Source organism: Pan paniscus, chromosome 7 (assembly GCF_029289425.2).
Source record: "Pan paniscus chromosome 7, NHGRI_mPanPan1-v2.0_pri, whole genome shotgun sequence".
In the NCBI taxonomy this organism is placed as follows: domain Eukaryota; kingdom Metazoa; phylum Chordata; class Mammalia; order Primates; family Hominidae; genus Pan; species Pan paniscus.
In genome coordinates, this window is record NC_073256.2 from 34,009,965 (window position 1) to 34,037,427 (window position 27,463).

The following is a 27,463-nucleotide window of genomic DNA, read 5'->3' on the forward strand; positions in this document are numbered from 1 at the left end:
AGGCATCCTAGCATAAGCATGGCTGTAGAGCCAGACTGTCAACGTTCAAATTGTTTCTGGGCCTTAATTTCTTTATCTGAAAATCGTTAACAGTGGAACCTAGTTGATATGGTTGTTGTGGAGCAAGCGTTCTTAATCAGGAGTCCATGAAATTTCAGCATCTGTGAACTTCGTATTGAAAAAATTGTAACTTTATGTCTATTAACCTCACAACAGTTTCGTTTCTTTGAATTATAAAGGCAGGCAACAAACCACAGTAGTTTTATCAGTACCTACAACTTTGTTTCCTATAGAAATTAAAGATATTTTCATACTCAGTAAGTTGTTGCAGATATCTTGAACAATTATACGTATATATTCCTTAAGTATTATATATATAATATTTTTATATTCTGTGTATATTTTTGGAGACAGGGTTTTGCTCTGTCTCCCAGGCTGGAGTGCTGTAGCATGATCGGAACTCACTGTAACCTCAAACTCCTGGGCTCTAGTGATCCTTCCAGCCTCAGTCTTGGAATAGCTAGGACTACAAGTACTCCCCACCATACCCAGCTGTTAATTTTTTTTTTTTTTTTCGTAAAGACAAGGTCTCACTATCTTGCCCAGGCTGCTCTCCAACTCTTGGACACAAGCCTCCTGCATAGGTCTCCCAAAGCATTGGGTTTACAGGTGTGAGCCACTGTGCCTGGCTAATCCTATGTATTTAATTTCATGCGTTTAGAAATATGTGCTATTTTAAGACTGCATCTACAGGTTTTATCACATTACCAAAGGTGTTCATGGCACAAGTGAAGAAATCTCTAGATAGAGTAATAAAAACCATGATGCATTAGAACAGATCAGGCCCATATCAAACGTTCAACATACAGTCTGCTGCTATGGTTTTTTTTTTTTTTTTTTTTTTTTTTTGAGACAGAGTCTCATTCTGTCTCCCAGGCTGGAGTGCAGTGGAGTGATCTCGGCTCACTGCAACCTCTGCCTGCCGGGTTTATGCCGTTCTCCTGCCTCAGCCTCCCAAGTAGAGGAACTGCAAGGCGCTCCACCATGCCCGGCTAATTTTTGTATTTTTAGTAGAAATGGGGTTTCCCCATGTACGGCAGGCTGGTCTCGAACTCCTGACCTCAGGTGAGCCACCTGCCTCAGCCTCCCAAAGTGCTGGGATTACAGGCATGAGCCACCATGTCCAGTCTGCTATGGTTGTTAAAATATTCACAGAATAGAAATTGAAGTAAGTCTATTCGTTTTTATATTAAAAGTAGCTAGTACGGTGCTCTGTACTTATGCACTCCATGGATGCTGAATGAGTCACTGAATGAAGTGGAGTCTAGGTTGTGCCTCAGGCCTTCCAGTGGGGCTGGAGGGAACAGTTGTGAAGTTGTGGGGCGGCTTCTGTGCATCGGGGGACTCTGGAGTATGTTAGATGGTTTCCCAGGGCTCTGAAGGAGAAGAGCTGTGTTCCTAATAATGATCTCAATGGGAATAGAGATTGCTGGGGACCGCAGGGGCCAGGTTGTCATTCCCCAAAGCTTCCCCTTCATCATCCAAGAAGGCATTCAGGTCTTTCTGTGCTAGGCCCCAGGTAAAGTGCTGGACTACCCAGTAATTGGGTTCAGTAGCAGGATGGCCTCAGATTGAGGTCCCAGGGCCAAAGGACCACTCCTCTCCTCAGCGCGGGTCCGGGAAAGGCAAGCTCCGGGCGGCAGCGCACGCCGCGCCCCCGAAGCCTGGCTCCCTCGCCACGCCCACTTCCTGCCCCCATCCCGCGCCTTTCCAGGTCTTCTCCCGGTGAACCGGATGCTCTGTCAGTCTCCTCCTCTGCGTCCTCGGCCGCGGCCCGGGTCCCTCGCAAAGCCGCTGCCACCCCGGAGGGCCCAGCCAGCGGGCTCCCGGAGGCTGGCCGGGCAGGCGTGGTGCGCGGTAGGAGCTGGGCGCGCACGGCTACCGCGCGTGGAGGAGACACTGCCCTGCCGCGATGGGGGCCCGGGGCGCTCCTTCACGCCGTAGGCAAGCGGGGCGGCGGCTGCGGTACCTGCCCACCGGGAGCTTTCCCTTCCTTCTCCTGCTGCTGCTCCTCTGCATCCAGCTCGGGGGAGGACAGAAGAAAAAGGAGGTAGAATGGATCCCCTTGGCCTTCCCCTGTGGGCGGGGGCGGGCCAGGGTGGGCCGCGTTGCCAGGCAGCCCTGCCCTGTTGCTAGGCAGCCTGGCCGCCGGCGTGGGCGATGCCGGCGGTGGGGCGGGAGCCGCGAGGGTGGGAGGCCCTGGGGCGTTTTCGGGACGTGGAGTTAGCAGGGTTCTGACTTGAAAAACGACGGCAAAGCGTGTTCTTGACTGCTTCTGAGCACCTCACACCTTTCAGACCCTGGGCGCCTTTATTCCCAGCTGGAAGCCCAGCTTAGAGCAATGGTGTCACTAAAAGGGGTGTGTTGGATGTGAAAATACCCTTTAGAAGTATTTATAAGCCTGCAGGAAATATGTTTTCCTTATTTTCTTACTCTGCTCCCTTCATTACCCATTTCAAGAAGCAACAGAACCTGTGCAGAGTGTGTTTTAAGTTACTCTGTATGTTTATTTTTGTTTATGTTGAACTCGGTGTATACTTGTGAGAATAAGCTTGCATTTTTTATTTTGTGCAAGTACAACAGAACATATTGAGAGTGTGTTTTAAGTTATCCTGTATGTTTACTTTACGTTGAACTCAGTGTATACTTGTGAAAATAACCTGCCATTTATTTTATGTGGATTTATTTCTGAAGTTCATTCAATCTGATTTCAATCTTAATCCATCATTAACTTTGAAAAGGTTGAGATTTGAAGTGACTGGTTGTATTTAAAGTAGGTGGAGTGTTTGTAAGTTCTAATTATCCATCATGGATAGTTGATCTAGCTGCTTCAGCAAAAATAGTTATTTCGGGAATGTGACTAGGGTTTCTAATTGTGGACCATTTTGGTGAGAGTTATCTGCTTACATAATTGAAGATAGTTTTTCCTGGTTAAGTTGTACACCTACACAGGGCTCAAAATCTGAATTGGGTTTAAGATATTAACAAAATTTTAATAGCTGGGTAGAGACAGTGAAAAAATACCCTCATATGCAGAGTGATTGTTTCCCTTTCTCTTTATTCTTAGTCTGAAACAAATATTGTGTGTTCAATTTTAACTAATGTACCTCTCTTCAGCTTTTAAATTTTAACATGAAAGTAGGTCATATGAAATTATTGGTGAAGTTCTGCTAAGGGATTTAGAGAACCACTGTTAAACTGAAATTGTATTTATAAATATAAATTAATGATTTTTTTAGCACTTGGTATTTGTATACCATATTCCAAGAGTTTTAGATTTAGTAGTTCACGAGAAAGGTAGAAGAGTGAAGAAAAAGTAGACAGTTTTTTTTGTGGATTACCAAAGCAAAGGGCAATAAAAGATGATGAAGAACTCCATGGAAATTGTGATGTTTTATCTCCTAGGATGATTCCTAGGACCACGCCAATTTTCATTTGAAGGGTGTGAACTCCAAAGTATTTTAAGACTGATCTCAATCAATTTTTTTTTTTTTTTTGCCAATGTTAAGGATGCACTGGTGACACAGCCTCTGGAGGTCCTGATGGCAGGTGCCCAAGGTGGTCAGGGTACAGCTGGCTTTTATACATTTTAGAGAGACATAATACATTGATCAATACATGTAAGGTCTACACTGGTTTGATCTGGAAGGGTGGGACAACTCAAAGGGGGAGGGGCATCCACGTCATAGGTAGATTTAAAAATTTTCTGATTGGCAATTGGTTGAAAGAATTGTTATTAATAGAAAGGAATGTGGAGACCAAGGTTTTATTAGCCAGATGAAGCCTCCAGGTGGCAGACTTCAGAGAGAATAGATTGTAAATGTTTCTTATCAGACCTAAGGTCTGTGTTGCTGTTAATGCTGGTTGGCTTTTCCAGAATTCCAAGAAGAAGGAGGGTATAATGAGCATGTCTGGCTCACTTTTCCCATTGTCGCCTGAAGTGGTTTTTCAGGTTAGCTTTGGAATGTGCCCTTGGTGGAGAAGAGGGGCCCTTTCAGATGGCTGGGGCAGAAGTCGGAGGGTGCTTACATTTTTGTTTTTCGTTTACAAGGGGAAAAAAAAAATCTAAAAAGTGTACATGTTTACAGCATCTGAGTATCTCCAATAATAAGATGACTTTAATATGTGAAAACATTTGTGGATTTAGTATAATTAAATCTAAATTACAGTAACATGTTTCTGTTAAAATTTTTTCTCGAAATATATTTTTAAAATGAAAAATTAGGGAGAACATTGTTGAGGATTAAAAAAGTTTTTCTTGCAAATTAGTTTTATTTCTCCTAAGTAGGAGCACTTGATTTCACTGTATGACAGTATTACAGTGTATGTGTATTTTACTGAAGGAAAAGAAGAGCAAAATAAGAGCTTAAATAGTTGATGTTTTCAAGACTGTACTTTCAGGGATCATTTCTATAGTTTGTTAAATACTTGGTGTTCTGATACTTTACTCAATAAGCATGCGTATCTCTGAAATACAGGCCATTCCGTATCTGGTACTCACTAAGTTCACAAACTGTGATCTCTTCCAGTAATGGAAGGGAAATACGCTATATTGGAAAGTGTGGTTGGTCACCAATGTGGTATTTTCCTAGTGATAGCCCAGGGTTATTTTGACAGTATGTGGTCTCTTTCTGTCTAGCTGACTTTAAAACCTGATGCCTATGATAAGATTTGGCACAATGGAACCGGAAAGTGTAGCAGTTGAAACTTAATTTACTATTAATATAGTAAATATTATTGACATATGTACCAGAGTAGTTGATTTAGCATGAACAGTGTTTTTCTTCCTTCTAGAGGGGAAGCCAAACTGAAGTCTTAAGTTGAGCCTGCAATCAGGAATGGACATTAGTTGATTTAAAGGAAGTAATATTTAGTAGTTATGACAGTAATACCACCATGGATGGATTTTTAAGTCAGACAGATAGATGGTCCAGTTACAACTCAGCCTCTAATTTTATGACATCAGGCAAACGACAAACTCTCTGCATTTCAGTTTGCTTGCTTTAAAATATAAATATAATACCCATATCTCAGGTATTATGTATACATGTATGTAACATGTAAAATATGTAACTATATGTATATAAAGACTGTATATAAAATGCTTAGTGCAATGCGTAAGGATATAACAAATGGTCACTAAGTGGTAGCTGTTACTATGTATTCCTCATTTAAATGTAAGCATTAGTATAATGAGATCCTGAAATACGGTAAGATTTTTTTGAATTTTTTTTTTTTTTTGCTAAAGAAACTTAACTTTATAATAATAAATTATATGGTCTCTGGAATAGTCTATTGCTTATCATGAAACACCGAGAATTCCAAATTCTCTTACGTTGTTTGAAAATTTCCCAGGAAGAGATTTTGTATCATAGAAGACTTGGTGATATCCCATGGATTTCTGTGTGTGTGTATGTATGTATTATGTATATGTTTATACACATACACATATGCTTCTTCGTGAAGACATTTTCATTCATTAAAAACAATGTTTTGTTATATTCCCTATTGGAGAATGTGGTTGAGAGAGTTAAGTGAATAGGCAAAGAAGATTGGAAATCTGTATAGTCACTTTTCTTAATTACATTGAATATAGTCATTAAAAACTGATTTTTGAATCCTCACTGATGTTAAGTGATGTGAGTTTCTGGGAGACTTTGGCTTTTTAGTAGTGTATCATTTGCCTATTTAGTGCGTCTTGTGTTTCTTTTATTTTGACAGTTTCTCTCTTTCTAACTTCATTAACACTTATCAGTTAATCAGCTTCATTTAGAATTGTTTTAATTTATAATGACCTCTTCTGATAATGTGAAAAGAGCTCCAATTCTGTAATTATTTCCAGTACACTTATTGACTGTGCCATCATCAAAAGCAGCTGTTATAATAATTAATTTATCTTATCTGCAAAGAATATGAGTAGCTAATAGGCCATGATATGTAGGTAATAATGAATATGCAATATGAAAAATTGAACAGCTCATATTTTCTAAGCGATCAATTGTTTGACTAAATAAAACATATTTCAATTGCCTTTGACATAACTTCTGTATGTCATTAATGTTTTTAAGTGCATTTTATATTGGGTTGTATAATATCCAGTTAGTTTTCGTGGCGCAGCTGTGAAACAGAGACTTTACTATCTTAGCAAATGATAAAAGGGGAGAGGAGGGAGGTAAGCAATGGATGTTACCTTTAAGCAGAGAACTTAAGTGGAAGAAAAAGTTTGCAGTCATAACACAGGAAATCATGGTAGTTATGCATTGATATGTATGCATATATGCACAGAATATATAGGTGCAGGCAATGTGATTTCACTTAGGTTAGATTATATGTATGACCACCCCTTGAAGCGTGATTGGAAATAGCCAAAGCTGCTTGTCAGGAATGCCATAGTGTCACGGATGATGGCAGAAGACATGGGATTCTTGTGTCACAGATGAAGGATAGTTTATTATAGCAATAGAATAGTCTTTATGTACATGTGGTTCTATATTTTACATGTTACATACATATTATGTGTTACACACATGTATACATAATACCTAAGATGTAGGTGTTATATTTTTAAAACAAGGAAACTAAAATTCAGAGAGTTTGTCATATGCCTGATGTCGTACAGTTAGAGGCTGAGTTATAACTGGACCATCTATCTTGGTGGTCAGTATTACTGTCATAACTATTAAATATTTCTTCCTTTAAAGCAACTAATGTCCACAGCAATAGATAGTTTATTACCCAGCATTTGTACTGGTTCCTTGAGCTTCAGTTCACATTGAGCAACATGAGGGGGTCTAGGTGATGCCCACTCATGTAGTGAATTACACTGCAGGAGAGGAACCTTGCATTTAAGAAACCAAGGTCTTTAAAAATGGACAGTACACTTCTTTGACCTCTTCTCTAAAGGGAGACGTTATCTTTATTAAACTCAAAAGTAAACACTAATTTTTCTGGAGGGGGACTCTGTCTTCTTTGACTATGTGCTATATGCAAATATCCTTGAAAAGATGGTCCAGAACAAGTCAGTCAGTCCCTGCATTAGCAAGTTGTGTTAGAAACCCATGAGGAATTGTCTGTCCACCTAAGAGATAGGAGCTTGGTCAAAAGAGAACATTTTCAGGGTATTTTTCTCCACATGCGCCACCAGCATGTTCAGTCCCATATATGTGCCCTCTTCCACACATAGGGCACAGAGAAGGGGAAAGAGTGGAAACATAACTCAAGCTAAAGAGTAATCAACTCTTAACCTTTTGCTGCATTTACTTTTTCATTATCTCCCTCTTTAGCCCTACATATTCATCGATTTTAGATGTGAGTGTGGTCTGTTATGCCTGTGACTGCTGTAGATTATTTCAGTGATCTTCAGCGTTTATTTAGCATATCAGACTATCTCAGACTATCAGATATCTCTGATATTTGGCATATCAGACTATAAATTGCTCATCTCCATAAGAATTCCTCCTGGAGTATCATGCTAATCCTACCAGGATAGAAAATTTACTTTTGGTTAAGTGTAGGAATAATGTGTTCCCCAGCTGGAAAACAAGTACATAAACAAAGGTTTATTTGTTATATAACAGTGTGTGTATGCACATATTTGCATGTGTGTATGTGTGTAACAAATGGATATTTCTCCTGGTCTCTATCCAGTCTTTATTTCTATCTGTTGGGCAAGATTTCTGCAGCTTCTCAAACTGAGCATGTCTGAAAGGGAACTCTTTCTCCTTCCTTCGTCACATCTGGCCCATCTGTTTTCTCATTGCTGTTTTATGGAAAACAAATTTTAACATTCTGGCACATCAGTTTTTATCTAATCACTTGCCGGTATAATACAGCTTTGTAGTTCTTACCCTGTATTTTGCAGACAGTACACAGGGATGCTGGCTTCACATAATTTCTTGGGGAGTTGTACATGGACTATTTTACAACAAGTATTATTGTTTTTTTTACATAGATAAGTAAGACATATATAAATAGATTGAATATTAAGGCTTCAAAGATGTTATTCAGAAGAATAATTTTTTCTTTTTTCTTTTGGGAGACAGAGTTTTGCTCTTGTTGCCCAGGCTGGAGTGCAGTGGCGCAAACTTGGCTCACTGCAACCTCTGCCTCCTGGGTTCAAGCAATCCTCCTGCCTCAGCCTCCCGAGTAGCTGGGATTACAGGCATACGCCACCATGCCTGGCTAATTTCGTATTTTTAGTAGAGACAGGGTTTCTCCATGTTGGTCAGGCTGGTCTCTAACTCCCGACCTCAGGTGATCCGCCCGTCTCGGCCTCCCCAAAGTGCTGGGATTACAGGCATGAGCCACTGCACCTGGCCTAGAAGAAGAATTTTTTTTCATGGTAGTTGGTATCTGTTTGCCTGCCTGCCTGCCTGCCTCCCAGTTGGCCTGTCTCTATTTCTTTTTAATGTTGGAAGGCACAAGGTCAACAGTAAGTTTAGAGAGTGTTTTGAAATCTGTTATAAAAGTCTAAGATAGAATAGCATCTTGTTGTCATTTAATGAACAGAAAAAAGTTAAAAATATAGTGAATTATTTATGGTATATTTATTATTATTAAAATTTTGGTTAATCGTGTAAAGATACCTACCAAGTTTGATATTTGAAGGTGAAAAATAAATTTTCTTTCCCCTTGATGTTACCATGAGAACTCAAGTACCTATAATGTAATGGAAAGGGCACTTTAGTACAGGTTAAATAAGTTGTAGCACTGATTTTATTTAATGGAAATATTTGTGATTTTAGAAGTATAATTTTTAGAAATGGCATAACATGGTTGTCATTGTGATTTGACTCAACTTTTGGAAATATTTTGGTACAGAGTTTTCTCTGCTTGGAAACAGCAAACCATTGCCAAGTTAGTTTCTAGGAGTTGTACAGTAAAACTAAAGGTCATAAATTGTGAAATCTTTTTGCTATTCATATTAAATACTAAACTGAATGAAATACCTTAGTATAACTTACTGAATTTAATGAACTTGGTGGTCGATAATAAGGCTTAAATTATATCAGGAAAATAAAAATAAAACAAGTAACAAGCAGACAGGATACTAGGCATTTGACTTAGTTAGATTATTGTCGTAGATTGAATGTTTATGTTCCCACAAAATTTATAGGTTGAAATCCTAACTTTGAATGAGAAAGTATTAGGAGGTGGGGCCTTTGGGAAGTGATTAGGTCCTCAGGGTGCCGCCCTCATGAATTAGATTAGTGCCCTTATAAATAGGACCCCAGAGAGCTCTCTGGTCCTCATTCTCCCAAGTGAGGAAGTGCCCTTTCCATTGCATTATGGGTACTTGAGTTCTCATGGTAACATGAAGGGGAAAGAAAATTTATTTTTCACTTTCAAATATCAAACTTGGTAGGTATCTTTACACGATTAACCAACATTTTCATAATAATACATATACCAGTAAATAATTCACTTTATTTTTAACTTTTTTCTGTTATTTTTAACTTTATTTTATTTTTTATTTATTTTTAATTGTTTTTTCTTCTGTGAGAAGATAGCAATGTGAGCAATCTGCAGTCCAGAAGGGAGCTTTCACCAGAACCCGACCATGCTGGAACTCTGATCTTGGACTTCCAGCACCCAGACCTGTGAGAAATAAATTTCCGTTGCCCCCTAGTTTATGGTAATTTGTTATAGCAGCCCAAACGAATGAAGACAATTGTATATAATTTTCACAATATCTTTGCCTGATGGTTGTGACAAACTATTTGTCTAACTTTTGTCTTTACTGACAGTAGATTGGTTTGGTTTAAGTATTGAGAGAAGCTGGGACACTTACCAGCCCTAAGCAATAATTTCTATCAGTTAAAGATCATCATTATTTCAGCATCTTGCAAATTATTGTTTTAGAAATGAGTATATGATACAGTTGTACATGGCTTTGGGAAAGTTTCCTTCTTCTTTACAGAGGGCACACAAGGAAGGGAAATTTTCTCATCCTGTCTTTGGAGTGTGTGTGTGAGCATGTGATGCTTTGGTTGCTGAAACCATCTTATTACCTCGAAAGTACAAGCCTGAGGGCAAAAAACAGCATAGAAAAATGGGAAGAACTGGGTACTTGATGACATGTCTTAGCCTTGTAATTGCTCTCTCAACTCCTTGCTTTGTGAGTTAGTAACCTTCCTTATTGTTTAGGACATTTCAAATTGGATTTCTGATATTTTGTATCTAAAATCATTCTACTAAGGGAGGTGTTGTTGAATTAAGCATTTTGCCCATGATTGTACAACTTGTATGTTTACAGTTTTACTCCAGAATTCTCCTTCTACCCTATGTTTTAATAACTAGCTATACAACGCTATTTGTCAATTAGATATTAAATATCAGTAGGAGATTGTTGAGGTACATGTAGCCCTCCCTGATCCGTGAATCTCAGTGATCACTATTAAAAAGCATCTGTGCATGTTTGGAAGAGAATTTTCCATGTGTTTCTTTTATTGAAATAAGTGTTTTTATTGAGTGGATTGAAGCTCTCTGTTAAATAATGTGTGAATCAAAAAAATTGTGGGAGAAAGATTGGAAATAAATTTAATATGTACCTTAAAAATTGTTAGTCCAAGGAATGGGTAGAAGAATAATTTATACCTCAGGTATATTTGCTGCATACAATGTGTTTTCTATATGAATGCTTTTTAAAAGTACTTATTTATTTTATTTTATTTTATTTTATTTTATTTTTTGAGACGGAGTCTTGCTCTGTCGCCCAGGCTGGAGTGCAGTGGGCTATCTCTGCTCATTGCAACCCCTGCCTCCCGGATTCAAGTGATTCTCCTGCCTCAGCCTCCTGAGTAGCTGGGATTACAGGCGCACGCCACCACATCTGGCTGATTTTTGTATTTTTAGTAGAGGCTGGGTTTCACCATGTTGGTCAGGCTGGTCTCAAACTCCTGACCTCGTGATCCACCCGCCTCAGCCTCCCAAAGTGCTGGGATTACAGGTGCGAGCCACCATGCTCGGCCTAATATACTTATTTATTTTTTTGTGTGTGCCTATAATTGATTGGTAGGTGTTTTCATTTTAAAGCCATACCAAATGAAATACAAAGAGTCATTTAACTTTTATTTTTAGAATATTATATTTTAATAATATTCTTTTGGTTAACATGTGAGTTAAGTTTAAGGAAAAGAAAACGGGGCCTCCCTTAAGGAAGAGAGAATGCTGATTGGTCCATGTTTTTTAGAATTTTCAAGGGGAATAAAATTTTTTCTCATACTCATAAAAGTGAAGTGGTTGTGCTGTTTCTTGCCATTGTTGCCTGTACATTTTTCCTCTTGAAGCATTTATGAGGAGGAAGGATGGCTGAATCAAGGTCGAATACTATCATGATGGTGTAGCAGGACGAGCCGCAGGCAAGAACCCCTCAGACACTGAATTGTAGAAGGAAAGGGCTTCATTCAGCTGGGAGCATCAGCAGACTCACATCTCCAAAAACCGAGCTCCCCGCGTGGGCAATTCCTGTTACCTTTAAGGACTTACAACTCTGAGGGGATCCATGTGAGAGGGTCATGATGAATAGAGCAAGCAGGGGGTACGTGACTGGGGGCTGCTCACACCTGCACCGGTAATTAGAATGGAACAGAACAGGACAGGGATTTTCACGGTGCTTTTCCATACAATGTCTGTAATCACAGCCGATTAGGTCAGGGGTCGTTCTTTAACTACCAGGCCTAGGGTGTGGTGCCGGGCTGTCTGTCTGTGGATTTCATTTCTGCCTTTTAGTTTTTATTTCTGTTTTCTTTGGAGGCAGAAATTTGGCATAAGACAATATGATGGGTGGTCTCCTCCCTTAATGGCACTCGAATTCAGCTTGGCTTTCCATTGACAGCCACATGAGTCGCATGCTTAGATGTTGGACATAGTGTAAATCATAAGAGAATAGTAACTGTAGAATGTGATTTTACAAAATATTGCATTATAGAATGTTAGAGCAGGAAAGTCAGGTTTCAGGCTAAATAACAAAGCTGGGACTGAAAATAAGGTTTCCTCATACCAGAGTTTGTGTTATTGTATTCTCATGCTCCATTATCAAGAATTTATGCTGTCAGGGTCTTACCCTCCTACCCTGCCCCCATCCCTGTCCTTTCACCACTTTCATACTGTTTCATTACTATCATGATTCTTTCCTCTGTCTTTTTGTAGCTGATCTTTTTTTAATTAGTTAATTAATTATTATTTTTTTAAGATAGTGTCTCTCACTGTCACCCAGGTTGGACTGCAGTGGCATGGTCTCATCTCACTGCAACCTCTGCCTCCTGGGTTCAAGTGATTCTCGTGCCTCAGCCTCCCGAGTAGCTGGGATTACAAGCGTGCACCACAACACTTGGCTAATTTTTGTATTTTTAGTAGAGACGGGGTTTCATCATGTTTGCCATGCTGGCCTCAAATTCCTAACCTCGGGTGATCTGCCCGCCTTGGCCTCCCAAGTGCTGGGATTACAGGGGTGAAATAAAATGGTAACTTACAAAGTGTTAAGGACCTTGTAAAAATTCTAGATAAATAAATGTGGATTCTAGTTCCTTTGATTTAAACTCTGTGTTCTTGGGAAAGTCACTTAACCGTTTGGAGCAGCAGTTGTCCTCAAATGTAAAATGAGAGGGTTGAACAAGATCAGGATTTCTGAACATGGTAAACGCAGAAAAAGTTTCCCATTAGTTCTCTGAAATTACATACATTTTCATTTGTGGAATAAATATGTTTTTCTGGCATATCTATAATTTTTATTAGAGTCTAAAAATGCCTAGAAACTACTAGAGTAGACTTTTAGATCCTTTCTAGATTTTTAAGATTATATAAAATATGGTAATAGAATGATTTATGGTAGTTTCTCTATATATCAAAGCTAATTTTATGTTTTAGAAGTTGACTCATGATAACAGTCTTGCTTTGATTTGATTACAACTTTCTTATAAAGAAGCCTAAATAACGTTAATTTTCAACAATTTAATTGAGTTATATGATCCGTGGGGAATAACAAAAACTAATTGTGGCTGAGCTGTGTAAGTTCTTTTATTTGACTGTCAAATAGCAATTAAATTTACACTCTCATTATTTTTGCCTGTTTCAAATACCTAATCTACAAAGCCATAAATTAAATCGGTAAGCTACTTTTGTTCATAGCTGTAGTTTTCAAAGAACTTCATAGGTGTTATATACCACAGTAACTCAGGAGAAACAACTTAAGAAGTTATTTGTCTTAGTCATTACTGCCGGTCTCTTGTGTTCAAGGTACGTGTTATAAGGGTAAGAAACAAAATATTCTGCAAGGTTTTAAAAAGGAATGGGAGGGTACTGGTTGTATTACTTCCCTTTTCTCTGTATCCCTTTTCCTTGAAAAGTTACTTCTGTTGAGTTAGCGTCATAGCATTTGTATACATAGTTCATAATCTTTGTTTTTGGATTTTTACAGGGTTCCATCATGACACAGTAAATAGATGATTCCAGGGAACTTTATACTGTGTTTTACCGATTTCTTAGTAAAATAGAAACTTCTTGAGTATGGAGACTTCTTTGATTTGATGTCTATGCCATTATAATTATGGCACAAGCCCAAAGTAGACAAGCCTTATATGTTTGATTCCTGTTTGGGTGTTGATTTCTTAAGTATGTTGTAAATGTTTTTCATATTAGGTACCTTTTGATGATTTTACGTAGAAATACTATTATTGATGTAAGCAATACAAAATAAATATATTGGAGTATCATCATCCTAAAATATGGCACATGTTACTGAACGAAGTGCCAAGTTATTGAAGTTTCTCCAATATGTGATCTGTCATTTTTTTGTCAACAAATATTTATTGGTGAATACTACATGTTAGATAGGTACAGTGCTGGATTTTGAAGGTAGAGTGATGAATAAGACAGCCATTGTCCCTGATATATCCTACTGCTCATTGCTCAGTGGGAGATTCAGACAGAAAATCAGGCAGTTATAATGTAATATAAGAAGTCAATAAACTGGGAAATAATGGGCGCTATACTAGCATATGGGGGTGAGCTGAAAACTAAAGAGCTAATCATAGGAAATAACCCAGTGAAGAGGGCAAGTGCTAAACAGCACTGGTAAAGGTCCAGCATATGAAAAAACACAGCAAATTCAGAGAACTCAAAGCTTGGTATGGCTAAGTTTAGAATACACAGGGTGGGGGAATAGTGGATTGAGGCCAGAGTGGAAGTGAGGATAAAATCTTGAAGACTCTTCTTAAGCCATGTTAAAGAATCTGCAGCTGAACTCGATCCTGAAATCGGTGGGGAGAATTGAAGGTTTTTATCTTGGGACTGACAAAGTGAGGTTTATATTTAGAAGGATTGCTATGGCTATGCTGTGGAGAATAGCTTAGGTGGGGATGCAAGACTGGAGAAGAGGCTTCTGCAGATGTCAAAGTGAGAGGTAATGATGACTTGAAATTAGTTGTGGCAGTGAGAATGAAAAAAATACTTGGATTCCAGAGTTGTTTAGGAGCCAGACTAGACAGTACTTGGTAATTGGTTGTGTGCGGAATGAGAGAAAAGGAGACAAGGGTGATGACTACATTTCTTCATAAAAGGGAAATTCTATTTATTGAAATAGGAAACAGGAGAAGAAAGAGATTTTCGAAGGAAGATAACATGTTCATGTTTGAGAATGTATGAGATGCCTGTGTGATATCTAAACTGAGATGTTTGAGAAGCAGAATATATGGAAATGAAGCTTCGATCTGGGCTGATGATAAAATAGACTTGAAAAATCATTCGCCTAAATGGGAATTGAATTCATGGTGGTGGATAAAAATCACCCAGCCAGAGCACTTACAGTAAAAAATAGAGGACCTATTGCAAACCCCTCAAAGATACCAATATTTTGGTGTGCTGCAAAAGGGATGCTTGCAAAAGATCCTTGGACTTTGTTGCTGGAGGAGCTTAGAAGGAAATGCAGCAGAATTTTGGATGTCACAGGAGGAGAATGTTCCAAGGAGAGGTCAACAGAGATAAGTTTGGACTTTGCTGCTGGAGGAGCTTACAAGGAAACGCAGCAGAATTTTGGATGTCACAGGAGGAGAATGTTCCAAGGAGAGGTCAAAAGTGATAAATGGTGACCACTGAGAGGTTAAATAACAACTGAACAGTTCTTCGGATTTAGCAAGAATGGCTTCATTGCAGTGTTACAGTGAAAACTAGAATGTGGTAGGTTAATTAATGAGTGGGTTGTGAGGAAGTGGAGGCAGCCAACACTTCTTCTCAAACAATTTGCTGTGAATGGGAAGAGAGAGTTAAGTGGTGGTAGCTGGAGAAGAAGCTGAAATGAAAATAAAGAATGTTATGTCAGGTGACTGAGAAGGTAGGAGGAAGGAATGGGAAGTGGAGAACAGCTGATAGCATTAGCCTTATATGGGAATGTGGTAGTTATTAGGGTTGCTCGTAGATAGTTCGTTTTCCCCTATACATATGGTAGTGTCTTAGGCTGTTCAGACTGCCATAACCATCAGATGGGCAGCATATACACCATACAAATTTTTTTCTCACAGTTATGGGGGCTGGGAAGTCCAAGATCAAGGTGACCTGAGATCCGTGTCTGGTGAGGCCCATTTTCTGGGAGATGGCACTTCTCTGTCTTCACATGATTGAAGGGACAAACGAGCTCCCTTGAACCTATGGATTTTTGATTTTGTCATCTCTTCAAAGCCCCACCTTCCTTGTATCATCACAATGGTGATAAGGTTTCAACATAAGAATTTTGTGGGGATACAAACATTCAGACCCTAGCAGGTAGGATTTAACTTTCCTAATATTTTGAACTCAGCATGGCCACATGACTTACTTTAGCCTGTGAAATGCAAGGAGATGTGTGTCATTGCTAGGCAGAAGCTTGCAGCACCATTGCATGCTTTGCTGTATTCTTTTTTCCTGTCTTGTGCTGACTGGGAATGTTTGAGATGGTAGATGCTTTATCAGCCAGGGTCTCTGAATGACCAGGGTGAGCAGCCTCCCTGACAACTCACAATGAAGAAATGTACTTTTATTTATTTATTTTTAAATCCTGAGATATGGAGCTCTTAGTGCACTATAGTCTAACCTATTTGGATTGTTTCAAGGAATATTGACTTTTGCATTTCACTATAATTTTTTTTTTTTTTTTTTTTTGAGACGGAGTCTCACTCTGTCACCCAGGCTGGAGTGTAGTGGCGCGATTTCAGCTCACTGCAAGCTCTGCCTCCTGGGTTCACACCATTCTCCTGCCTCAGCCTCCCGAGTAGCTGGGACCACAGGCGCCCTCACCACGCCCGGCTAATTTTTTTTTTTGTATTTTTAGTAGAGACGGGGTTTCACCGTGTTATCCAGGATGGTCTCAATCTCCTGACCTCGTGATCCACCTGCCTCAACCTCCCAAAGTGCTGGGATTACAAGCGTGAGCCACCGCACCCGGCCGACATTTTATTATAATTTTAAATAGCTACTGTGGAAATAGGTAAATTGACTCAGAAAGCAATGAAGTGCTGCTAAATCGTGTGAAGGGCCATTTAAGTTTGGGGTTTTGGCAAGGAGATTGAAGGAACACACATTATAGATATAGAGAATGTAAGGAATTAGTTGTTATTTTGAAAAATTTACATAAGATTTCTCTTTGATTAGGTAAGTAGGTGACAATATTATAATAGCAGTCCTTTTTTTTTTTTTTTTTTTTTTTTTTTTGGGGACGAGATCTTACTCTGTTGCCCAGGGTGGAGTGTAGTGGTGTGATCTTGGCTTACTGCAACCTCTGCCTCCTTGGCCCTTGGCTCATGTGCCACCATGCCAGGCTAATTTTTTTTTTTTTTTTAAAGACATGGTCTTGCTCTGTTGCCCAGGCTGGAGTGCAGTGGTGGGGGATCGCAGTTCACTGTGGCCTTGACCTCCCGGGCTCAAGTGATCCTCCCACCTCAGCCTCCCCAGTAGCTGGGACCACAGGCACGTGCCACCATGCCTAGCTAGTGTTTTTGTATTGTAGAGACGAAGTCTCCCTGTGTTGTACAGGATGGCCTTGAACTCTTGGGCTCAAGTGATCCCCCTGCCTTGGCCTCCCAGAGTGCTGGGATTACAGTATTACAGTCTTAAAATGAGAAATTGTTAGGCAGTTAATGGTAATCTTCATTTCTCTCATATTTTACTTCGAAGGTCTCAAACAAATTTCCTGATGTTTTGATATTTTTATGAATCAGATAAACCCTTTCATGTTTGTAATATTTCATAACTGTTGGAATATTGCATGTATCTAAAGAATCTTGTAGAAGTTTAGCAACATTTGATCATTTATTCTAAGGAGGCTTTTGTTTAGAAGTATTAACTTTAGGTAAATTTCTTACGGACTCTTTCAGCTGTGGGTCATTTTATGAAATATAAGCCAATGTTGATTTATAATAATTTATAGTTCTCTGATAAAAATATATCAATAATATATGCTTTCTGGATATAAATGATCAAAACCATTAGAAAATAGAGGTAAAAATCAATTTTTAAAAAAATTTTTTATTTCTTTTTTCTTTTTTTTTATTATACTTTAAGTTTTAGGGTACATGTGCACATTGTGCAGGTTAGTTACATATGTATACATGTGCCATGCTGGTGTGCTGCACCCACTAACTCGTCATCTAGCATTAGGTATATCTCCCAATGCTATCCCTCCCGCCTCCCCCCATCCCACAACAGTCCCCAGAGTGTGATATTCCCCTTCCTGTGTCCATGTGATCTCATTGTTCAATCCCCACCTATGAGTGAGAATATGCGGTGTTTGGTTTTTTGTTCTTGCGATAGTTTACTGAGAATGATGTTTTCCAATTTCATCCATGTCCCTACAAAGGACATGAACTCATCATTTTTTATGGCTGCATAGTATTCCATGGTGTCTATGTGCCACATTTTCTTAATCCAGTCTATCATTGTTGGACATTTGGGTTGGTTCCAAGTCTTTGCTATTGTGAATAATGCCACAATAAACATACGTGTGCATGTGTCTTTATAGCAGCATGATTTATAGTCGTTTGGGTATATACCCAGTAATGGGATGGCTGGGTCAAATGGTATTTCCAGTTCTAGATCCCTGAGGAATCGCCATACTGACTTCCACAGTGGTTGAACTAGTTTACAGTCCCACCAACAGTGTAAAAGTGTTCCTATTTCTCCACATCCTCTCCAGCACCTGTGGTTTCCTGACTTTTTAATGATCGCCATTCTAACTGGTGTGAGATGGTATCTCATTGTGGTTTTGATTTGCATTTCTCTGATGGCCAGTGATGATGAGCATTTTTTCATGTGTCTTTTTGCTGCATAAATTTCTTCTTTTGAGAAGTGTCTGTTCATGTCCTTCGCCCACTTTTTGATGGGGTTGTTTGTTTTTTTCTTGTAAATTTGTTTGAGTTCATTGTAGATTCTGGATATTAGCCCTTTGTCAGATGAGTAGGTTGCGAAAATTTTCTCCCATTTTGTAGGTTGCCTGTTCACTCTGATGGTAGTTTCCTTTGCTGTGCAGAAGCTCGTTAGTTTAATTAGATCCCATTTGTCAATTTTGGCTTCTGTTGCCATTGCTTTTGGTGTTTTAGACATGAAGTCCTTGCCCATGCCTATGTCCTGAATGGTAATGCCTAGGTTTTCTTCTAGGGTTTTTATGGTTTTAGGTCTAACGTTTAAGTCTTTAATCCATCTTGAATTGATTTTTGTATAAGGTGTAAGGAAGGGATCCAGTTTCAGCTTTCTACATATGGCTAGCCAGTTTTCCCAGCACCATTTATTAAATAGGGAATCCTTTCCCCATTGCTTGTTTTTGTCAGGTTTGTCAAAGATCAGATAGTTGTAGATATGCGGCGTTATTTCTGAGGGCTCTGTTCTGTTCCATTGATCTATATCTCTGTTTTGGTACCAGTACCATGCTGTTTTGGTTACTGTAGCCTTGTAGTATAGTTTGAAGTCAGGTAGTGTGATGCCTCCAGCTTTGTTCTTTTGGCTTAGGATTGACTTGGAGATGCTGGCTCTTTTTTGGTTCCATATGAACTTTAAAGTAGTTTTTTCCAATTCTGTGAAGAAAGGCATTGGTAGCTTGATGGGGATGGCATTGAATCTGTAAATTACCTTGGGCAGTATGGCCATTTTCACAATATTGATTCTTCCTACCCATGAGCATGGAATGTTCTTCCATTTGTTTGTATCCTCTTATATTTCCTTGAGCAGTGGTTTGTAGTTCTCCTTGAAGAGGTCCTTCACATCCCTTGTAAGTTGGATTCCTAGGTATTTTATTTTCTTTGAAGCAATTGTGAATGGGAGTTCACTCATGATTTGGCTCTCTGTTTGTCTGTTGCTGGTGTATAAGAATGCTTGTGATTTTTGTACATTGATTTTGTATCCTGAGACTTTGCTGAAGTTGCTTATCAGCTTAAGGAGATTTTGGGCTGAGACAGTGGGGTTTTCTAGATTTACAATCATGTCATCTGCAAACAGGGACAATTTGACTTCCTCTTTTCCTAATTGAATACCCTTTATTTCCTTCTCCTGCCTAATTGTGCTGGCCAGCACTTCCAGCACTATGTTGAATAGGAGTGGTGAGAGAGGGCATCCCTGTCTTGTGCCAGTTTTCAAAGGGAATGCTTCCAGTTTTTGCCCATTCAGTATGATATTGGCTGTGGGTTTGTCATAGATAGCTCTTATTATTTTGAGATATGTCCCATCAATACCTAATTTATTGAGAGTTTTTAGCATGAAGGGTTGTTGAATTTTGTCAAAGGCTTTTTCTGCATCTATTGAGATAATCATGTGGTTTTTGTCTTTGGTTCTGTTTATATGCTGGATTACATTTATTGATTTGCATATATTGAACCAGCCTTGCATCCCAGGGATGAAGCCCACTTGATCATGGTGGATAAGCTTTTTGATGTGCTGCTGGATTTGTTTTGCCAGTATTTTATTGAGGATTTTTGCATCAATGTTCATCAAGGATATTGGTCTAAAATTCTCTTTTTTTGTTGTGTCTCTGCCTGGCTTTGGTATCAGAATGTTGCTGGCCTCATAAAATGAGTTAGGGAGGATTCCCTCTTTTTCTATTGATTGGAATAGTTTCAGAAGGAATGGTACCAGTTCCTCCTTGTACCTCTGGTAGAATTCAGCTGTGAATCCATCTGGTCCTGGACTCTTTTTGGTTGGTAAGCTATTGATTATTGCCACAATTTCAGATCCTGTTATTGGTCTATTCAGAGATTCAACTTCTTCCTGGTTTAGTCTTGGGAGAGTGTATGTGTCAAGGAATTTATCCATTTCTTCTAGATTTTCTAGTTTATTTGTGTAGAGGTGTTTGTAGTATTCTCTGATGGTAGTTTGTATTTCTGTGGGATCGGTGGTGATATCCCCTTTATCATTTTTTATTGCGTCTATTCGATTCTTCTCTCTTTTTTCTTTATTAGTCTTGCTAGCGGTCTATCAATCTTGTTGATCCTTTCAAAAAACCAGCTCCTGAATTCATTAATTTTTTGAAGGGTTTTTTGTGTTTCTATTTCCTTCAGTTCTGCTCTGATTTTAGTTATTTCTTGCCTTCTGCTAGCTTTTGAATGTGTTTGCTCTTGCTTTTCTAGTTCTTTTAATTGTGATGTTAGGGTGTCAATTTTGGATCTTTCCTGCTTTCTCTTGTGGGCATTTAGTGCTATAAATTTCCCTCTACACACTGCTTTGAATGCGTCCCAGAGATTCTGGTATGTTGTGTCTTTGTTCTCGTTGGTTTCAAAGAACATCTTTATTTCTGCCTTCATTTCGTTATGTACCCAGTAGTCATTCAGGAGCAGGTTGTTCAGTTTCCGTGTAGTTGAGCGGTTTTGAGTGAGATTCTTAACCCTGAGTTCTAGTTTGATTGCACTGTGGTCTGAGAGACAGTTTGTTATAATTTCTGTTCTTTTACATTTGCTGAGGAGAGCTTTACTTCCAAGTATGTGGTCCATTTTGGAATAGGTGTGGTGTGGTGCTGAAAAAAATGTATATTCTGTTGATTTGGGGTGGAGAGTTCTGTGGATGTCTGTTAGGTCTGCTTGGTGCAGAGCTGAGTTCAATTCCTGGGTATCCTTGTTGATTTTCTGTCTGATTGATCTGTCTAATGTTGACAGTGGGGTGTTAAAGTCTCCCATTATTAATGTGTGGGAGTCTAAGTCTCTTTGTAGGTCACTCAGGACTTGCTTTATGAATCTTGGTGCTCCTGTATTGGGTGCATATATATTTAGGATAGTTAGCTCTTCTTGTTGAATTGATCCCTTTACCATTATGTAATGGCCTTCTTTGTCTCTTTTGATCTTTGTTGGTTTAAAGTCTGTTTTATCAGAGACTAGGATTGCAACCCCTGCCTTCTTTTGTTTTCCATTTGCTTGGTAGATCTTCCTCCATCCTTTTATTTTGAGCCTATGTGTGTCTCTGCATGTGAGATGGGTTTCCTGAATACAGCACACTGATGGGTCTTGACTCTTTATCCAGTTTGCCAGTCTGTGTCTTCTAATTGGAGCATTTAGTCCATTTACACTTAAAGTTAATATTGTTATGTGTGAATTTGATCCTGTCATTATGATGTTCGCTGGTTATTTTGCTGGTTAGTTGATGCAGTTTCTTCCTAGTCTTGATGGTCTTTACATTTTGGCATGATTTTGCAGCAGCTGGTACTGGTTGTTCCTTTCCATGTTTAGTGCTTCCTTCAGGGGCTCTTTTAGGGCAGGCCTGGTGGTGACAGAATCTCTCAGCATTTGCTTGTCTGTAAAGTATTTTATTTCTCCTTCACTTATGAAGCTTAGTTTGGCTGGATATGAAATTCTGGGTTGAAAATTCTTGTCTTTAAGAATGTTGAATATTGTCCCCCACTCTCTTCTGGCTTGTAGGGTTTCTGCCGAGAGATCTGCTGTTAGTCTGATGGGCTTCCCTTTGAGGGTAACCCGACCTTCTCTCTGGCTGCCCTTAACATTTTTTCCTTCATTTCAACTTTGGTGAATCTGACAATTATGTGTCTTGGAGTTGCTCTTCTCGAGGAGTATCTTTGTGGCGTTCTCTGGATTTCCTGAATGTGAACGTTGGCCTGCCTTGCTAGATTGGGGAAGTTCTCCTGGATAATATCCTGCAGAGTGTTTTCCAACTTGGTTCCATTCTCCCCATCACTTTCAGGTACACCAATCAGATGTAGATTTGGTCTTTTCACATAGTCCCATATTTCTTGGAGGCTTTGTTCATTTCTTTTTATTCTTTTTTCTCTAAACTTCCCTTCTCACTTCATTTCATTCATTTCATCTTCCATCGCTGATACCCTTTCTTCCAGTTGATCGCATTGGCTCCTGAGGTTTCTGCATTCTTCACGTAGTTCTCGAGCCTTGGTTTTCAGCTCCATCAGCTCCTTTAAGCACTTCTCTGTATTGGTTATTCTAGTTATACATTCTTCTAAATTTTTTTCAAAGTTTTCAACTTCTTTGCCTTTGGTTTGAATGTCCTCCCGTAGCTCAGAGTAATTTGATCGTCTGAAGCCTTCTTCTCTCAGCCTGTCAAAGTCATTCTCCATCTAGCTTTGTTCCGTTGCTGGTGAGGAACTGCGTTCCTTTGGAGGAGGAGAGGCACTCTGGTTTTTAGAGTTTCCAGTTTTTCTGTTCTGTTTTTCCCCCATCTTTGTGGTTTTATCTACTTTTGGTCTTTGATGATGGTGATGTACAGATGGGTTTTTGGTGTGGATGTCCTTTCTGTTTGTTAGTTTTCCTTCTAACAGACAGGACCCTCAGCTGCAGGTCTGTTGGAATACCCTGCAGTGTGAGGTGTCAGTGTGCCCCTGCTGGGGGGTGCCTCCCAGTTAGGCTGCTTGGGGGTCAGGGGTCAGGAACCCACTTGAGGAGGCAGTCTGCCTGTTCTCAGATCTCCAGCTGCGTGCTGGGAGAACCACTGCTCTCTTCAAAGCTGTCAGACAGGGACATTTAAGTCTGCAGAGGTTACTGCTGTCTTTTTGTTTGTCTGTGCCCTGTCCCCAGAGATGGAGCCTACAGAGGCAGGCAGGCCTCCTTGAGCTGTGGTGGGCTCCGCCCAGTTCCAGCTTCCCGGCTGCTTTGTTTACCTAATCAAGCCTGGGCAATGGCGGGCGCCCCTCCCCCAGCCTCGCTGCCGCCTTGCAGTTTGATCTCAGACTGCTGTGCTAGCAATCAGCGAGATTCCGTGGGCGTAGGACCCTCCGAGCCAGGTGCGGGGTATAATCTCGTGGTGCGCCGTTTTTTAAGCTCGTCGGAAAAGCGCAGTATTCGGGTGGGTGTGACCCGATTTTCCAGGTGCCGTCCGTCACCCCTTTCTTTGACTCGGAAAGGGAACTCCCTGACCCCTTGCGCTTCCCAAGTGAGGCAGTGCCTCGCCCTGCTTTGGCTGGCGCACGGTGCGCGCACCCACTGACCTGCGCCCACTGTCTGGCACTCCCTAGTGAGATGAACCCGGTACCTCAGATGGAAATGCAGAAATCACCCGTCTTCTGCGTCGCTCAGGCTGGGAGCTGTAGTCCGGAGCTGTTCCTATTTGGCCATCTTGGCTCCTGTTTTCAAAAATCAATTTTTAAGTAGGCCTTCATAGCTAAGATGGAAATGGAAAAACAGCAGCAGTAAGAACAGCTATGCAGGAGTCTAGCTTCAGAGATCTTGGAGATAAGAACTTCCCCGCATTTTCTTATAACCTAGGGTGGTATCACTACACGATTACTGCATGAGGTTGAGTACTGTAGTGATTTACCAACACTGTTATCTTACGGTTTTCTTCTGAGATGTTATCATTCGTGGATTGTATATAAGATATCCTGTTCTAAAAAATCTTATTTCTTAGTGTGGCATAGCTAATTAAACCGCTTCACAATATATCTTTCCATCCCTCTTATCTCCTCTCCCTTAAGATGAGTAATCCACTTTAAGCATTAAGAAATAGGATATAAAGTGCAAGGGTGGTTTGTGGGTATATTAGTTTTATATTGATGCATAAAAAATTGCCACAATTTAGTGGCTTAAAATAACACCCATTTCTTATCTCCTAGTTTGTAGATGTCAGAAGTCTGGGCATGGTGTAGCTGGATTCTGTCTCTGTTAAGGGTCTTAGGAGGCCAAAATTAAGGTGAGGTCGGGTTGCATTCTCTTCTGGATCTCTGGGTCCTCTTCTCAACTCATTCAAGTTGTAGGCAGAATTCAGCTTTTGGTAGTTGTAGGAAGGAGTTTCTTGTTTTCTTCCTGCTTGTGTTGCTCTCAGTTCTTTGCTGCCAACCCCAGGTTCCAGCCACGGAGCACCATCTATAGGCAGTTCACAGCATGGCTATTTGCTTTATTCCAGGTCACTAGGATCAGTTTTGTGACACTTCTTTTAAAATATTTTCCTGATTAGGTGAGGCTAATCCAGGATAATCTCTCATTTAAATAATTCAGAGTTAATAGATTAGAGACCTTATGTTTGCAAATACTTGCCATATAAGGTAACATAATTTTGGGAGCGCTATTCTGCTATATCACAGGTCTTGTCCATGCCCAAGGGGAGGCAGTTACATTACTGTGGTTCATTGGGGATTATTTCATTTATGCCTACTAAAGTGGGCAAGCCTGCACTTTTAGATTTTATGTAGTTTTAAATGGTGGCTTATAAAATCCATATAAACAGGCATGACAGTCAATGTATGGGACAGCATTATTTAATATAAGACATTTACCAATGACTATAAAATTAAAGTGATGATAACTTTATCATCACTTTACTTCATAAATAACTTCATGTGTGTCAGTCAGGGTTCAATCACAGATGCAGGACCACTAGAAGGTGAATCTCTATGTCTCTCGATTTATTTGCAATGGTGTGAACCTGTTAAGTAGTCTCTGAAAGGCTACTGTTTGCATGGTGATGTTGGAGATTGTGGTCTGAAGGCACGCAGTTGGGAAGGAAGATTGCTGTAAGGTAAGGAAGATTCAAGAACAAGCTGGAATCCCAGCATTTTGGGAGGCTGAGGTGGGCGGATCACGAGGTCAGGAGTTTGAGAACAGCCTGGCCAATATGGTGAAACGCTGTCTCTGCTAAAAATACAAAAATTAGCTGGTTGTGGTGGCGCATGCCTGTAATTCCAGCTACTCAGGAGGCTGAGGCAGAAGAATTGCTTGAACCGGGGAGGCAGAGGATTCAGTGAGCCCAGATTGTGCCATAGCACTCCAGCCTGAGTGACAGAGTGAGACTCCATCTCAAAAAAAAAAAAAAAAAGAACAAACTGGAACCTACAAAGGTGGACTGAAACCATCCTCAGAGTAGTTTTAAAGCTCATAGTTCTTAAATTGCATGATACTGAGAAAATAGTTATTCATAAAAGTAAGCAGTTGTAAATAAGAATTATTTCAAGTAGTTCACGTATCTTGTAGTCTCAGAATACCTATTAAACTGGTCCGGAAGTCTGGAAGATTGATAGGCATTTTCCTTTTCATGAGGATATGAACAATTACAATTCAAAATTAAAATTAAATTTTCATTGAGTCTGAAACAATTGTTTGGTGGGACATACTTTTAAAATACATTTTAATATATTAAATGCTTTAAAGAAATGTTTCCCTCTTCCTCTCCATTATATGATAAACCATTATTATTCTGTCAGATAATTACTTGAAGTTTCAAAATTTTTTAAATGTGTCTTTTAAAGTATTAGTTTAGATTTTTTTTCTAATTTTTGTGACTGGCACTTCAAATATCATTAGAAACTTCGTAACAATGGGGATGGAATTTTCAAATCGAGGTTATTAATATTATGGAGAATAGTAGATAACTAAGCTTGGGCAGCCATGTTGTTTTTGGGTTAACATTTCTCTAACAGCTAAAATAAAAAATAAAAAAGTGATTTCTTGTCTCATTTGAAATATTCATATACAAATCTTAATGTCATCCAGCTGTCAACAGAGTAGTATTATAAAAAAGAAAATTATGGAATCCACTGTCTACCGTATATTATTACTAAGTCTGAATGGTGTCAAATGTAAAGATAATGCCCTAATAAAACTGACAATTTATATAGTATGATCCTCTACTGTTTGAAAGATACTTACATCTTTTTAATACCCCCTTTTGTTTGTGAATATGTGCAGTGTCTATTTGAACACATTTGTCAGCAGCTTTAGAGCTACTTATGTCATTTTCCTTCTGTGTCTTTCATTCTTTTATTAGATTTTATTATATTTCTTTTACATCCATTGATGGTGTTCCAGAGCTGTTTACCATATGAGTTTTCTCTTCTTCACAGACACAAGCTAGATGACATTTCCCAGTGTCCCATGTTTAGATAGGACATTGTGACAGAGTTCTAGGCGATGGAGTGTAAACAGAGGTGATCTGTGTCATCTGCAGCTTGACCCATCAAGATTTCCCCATGCTTATGCTGGAGTGTCCACTCCCACCCTGTTCTAAGGACTCATCTTGTTTGCATCACAAGCTTCCCCGTATGGTTCTGTGTTAGTGTGTCCCTGAGATCTGGAAGATAGAAGAGAAGGAGAGAGGCCACTGTTCTTTACAGAGAGCTGAGGCAGATTCATGAGGTTTGTAGCATTGTTCAGGGAAGTCCAGGATGACCATTGTATGCATTTTGTATTGTTGCTGTAACAAATTATCACAAATTTAGAGGCTTAAAACAACAGCAGTTGATTATCTTACAGTTCTGGAGGTGGGATGTCCAAGTCAGTCTCACTGGGCTAAAGTCAAGGTGTCTGCAGGTTTGTTTCCTGCTGGAAGCGCTGAGGGGAGCCTTTTTTTTTTTTTTTTTGTCTTTTGCAGTTTCTAGAGGCTGCTGGCATTCCTCATTATTTCTTACTTGGCATCATTCCAGTCTCTGACTTCCATTCCCACATCTGAAAAACTGACTCTGATTTTCTTGCCTTCCTGTTACAGAGACCCTTACTATTTTGGATCTACCTGGCTAATATAGGATAATCTCTTCCCATTTCAGGATCCTTTGTTTAGTCACATCTTGTGTCAGGTAAGGTAACAATTAACCTGTTTCTTGGAATTAGAACATGGACATATTTGGTGGGTTGGGAAGGTCCCACTTTTCAGACTATCACAGCTACCTGCTTAGCTGTTGCAGACCAAGATAGTCGGTGGAAGCTTTCAAGAAATTCATACACTCCAGGTGGGCTCCTGAGAATCTTCTGCTTTGGAGCTATAGGCAGAGATTGTATCTGTTTTTTTTAACTTTGTTTCTTTTGTCCTTCCCCAGTGGTGTTTTAAACTTCATCTGATTGTCTATATTAAATACTTTCATGCTTGGAACACATGCAGTGGTTTCTGTTTTCCTGACTGAAGTCTGATACAAAGCTCTTTCCCTATAACTAGGTTGAGAATGTAAAGAGGGACCTGGAAAGCCATGTGTTGTGGATGGCAGAGCAGCCATCAGCCTAGGTGTGGATGACTG

General features: G+C 39.6%; 1 protein-coding gene across 2 annotated transcripts in view; it reads left to right on the forward strand.

Moving 5' to 3' along the window:
* Positions 1-415: 415 nt before the first annotated feature.
* TUSC3 (tumor suppressor candidate 3) overlaps positions 416-27,463 on the forward strand; it is a 219,867-nt gene continuing 192,819 nt past the window's right edge. The window contains exon 1 of one of the 2 annotated variants that reach the window (XM_034965678.3): positions 416-2,110. In XM_034965678.3, coding sequence (XP_034821569.1) covers positions 1,973-2,110 — 138 coding nt within the window. In that variant the 5' untranslated portion in view covers positions 416-1,972. The remainder of the gene's footprint in view (positions 2,111-27,463) is intronic. The other variant, XM_034965679.3, reaches the window with a different exon arrangement.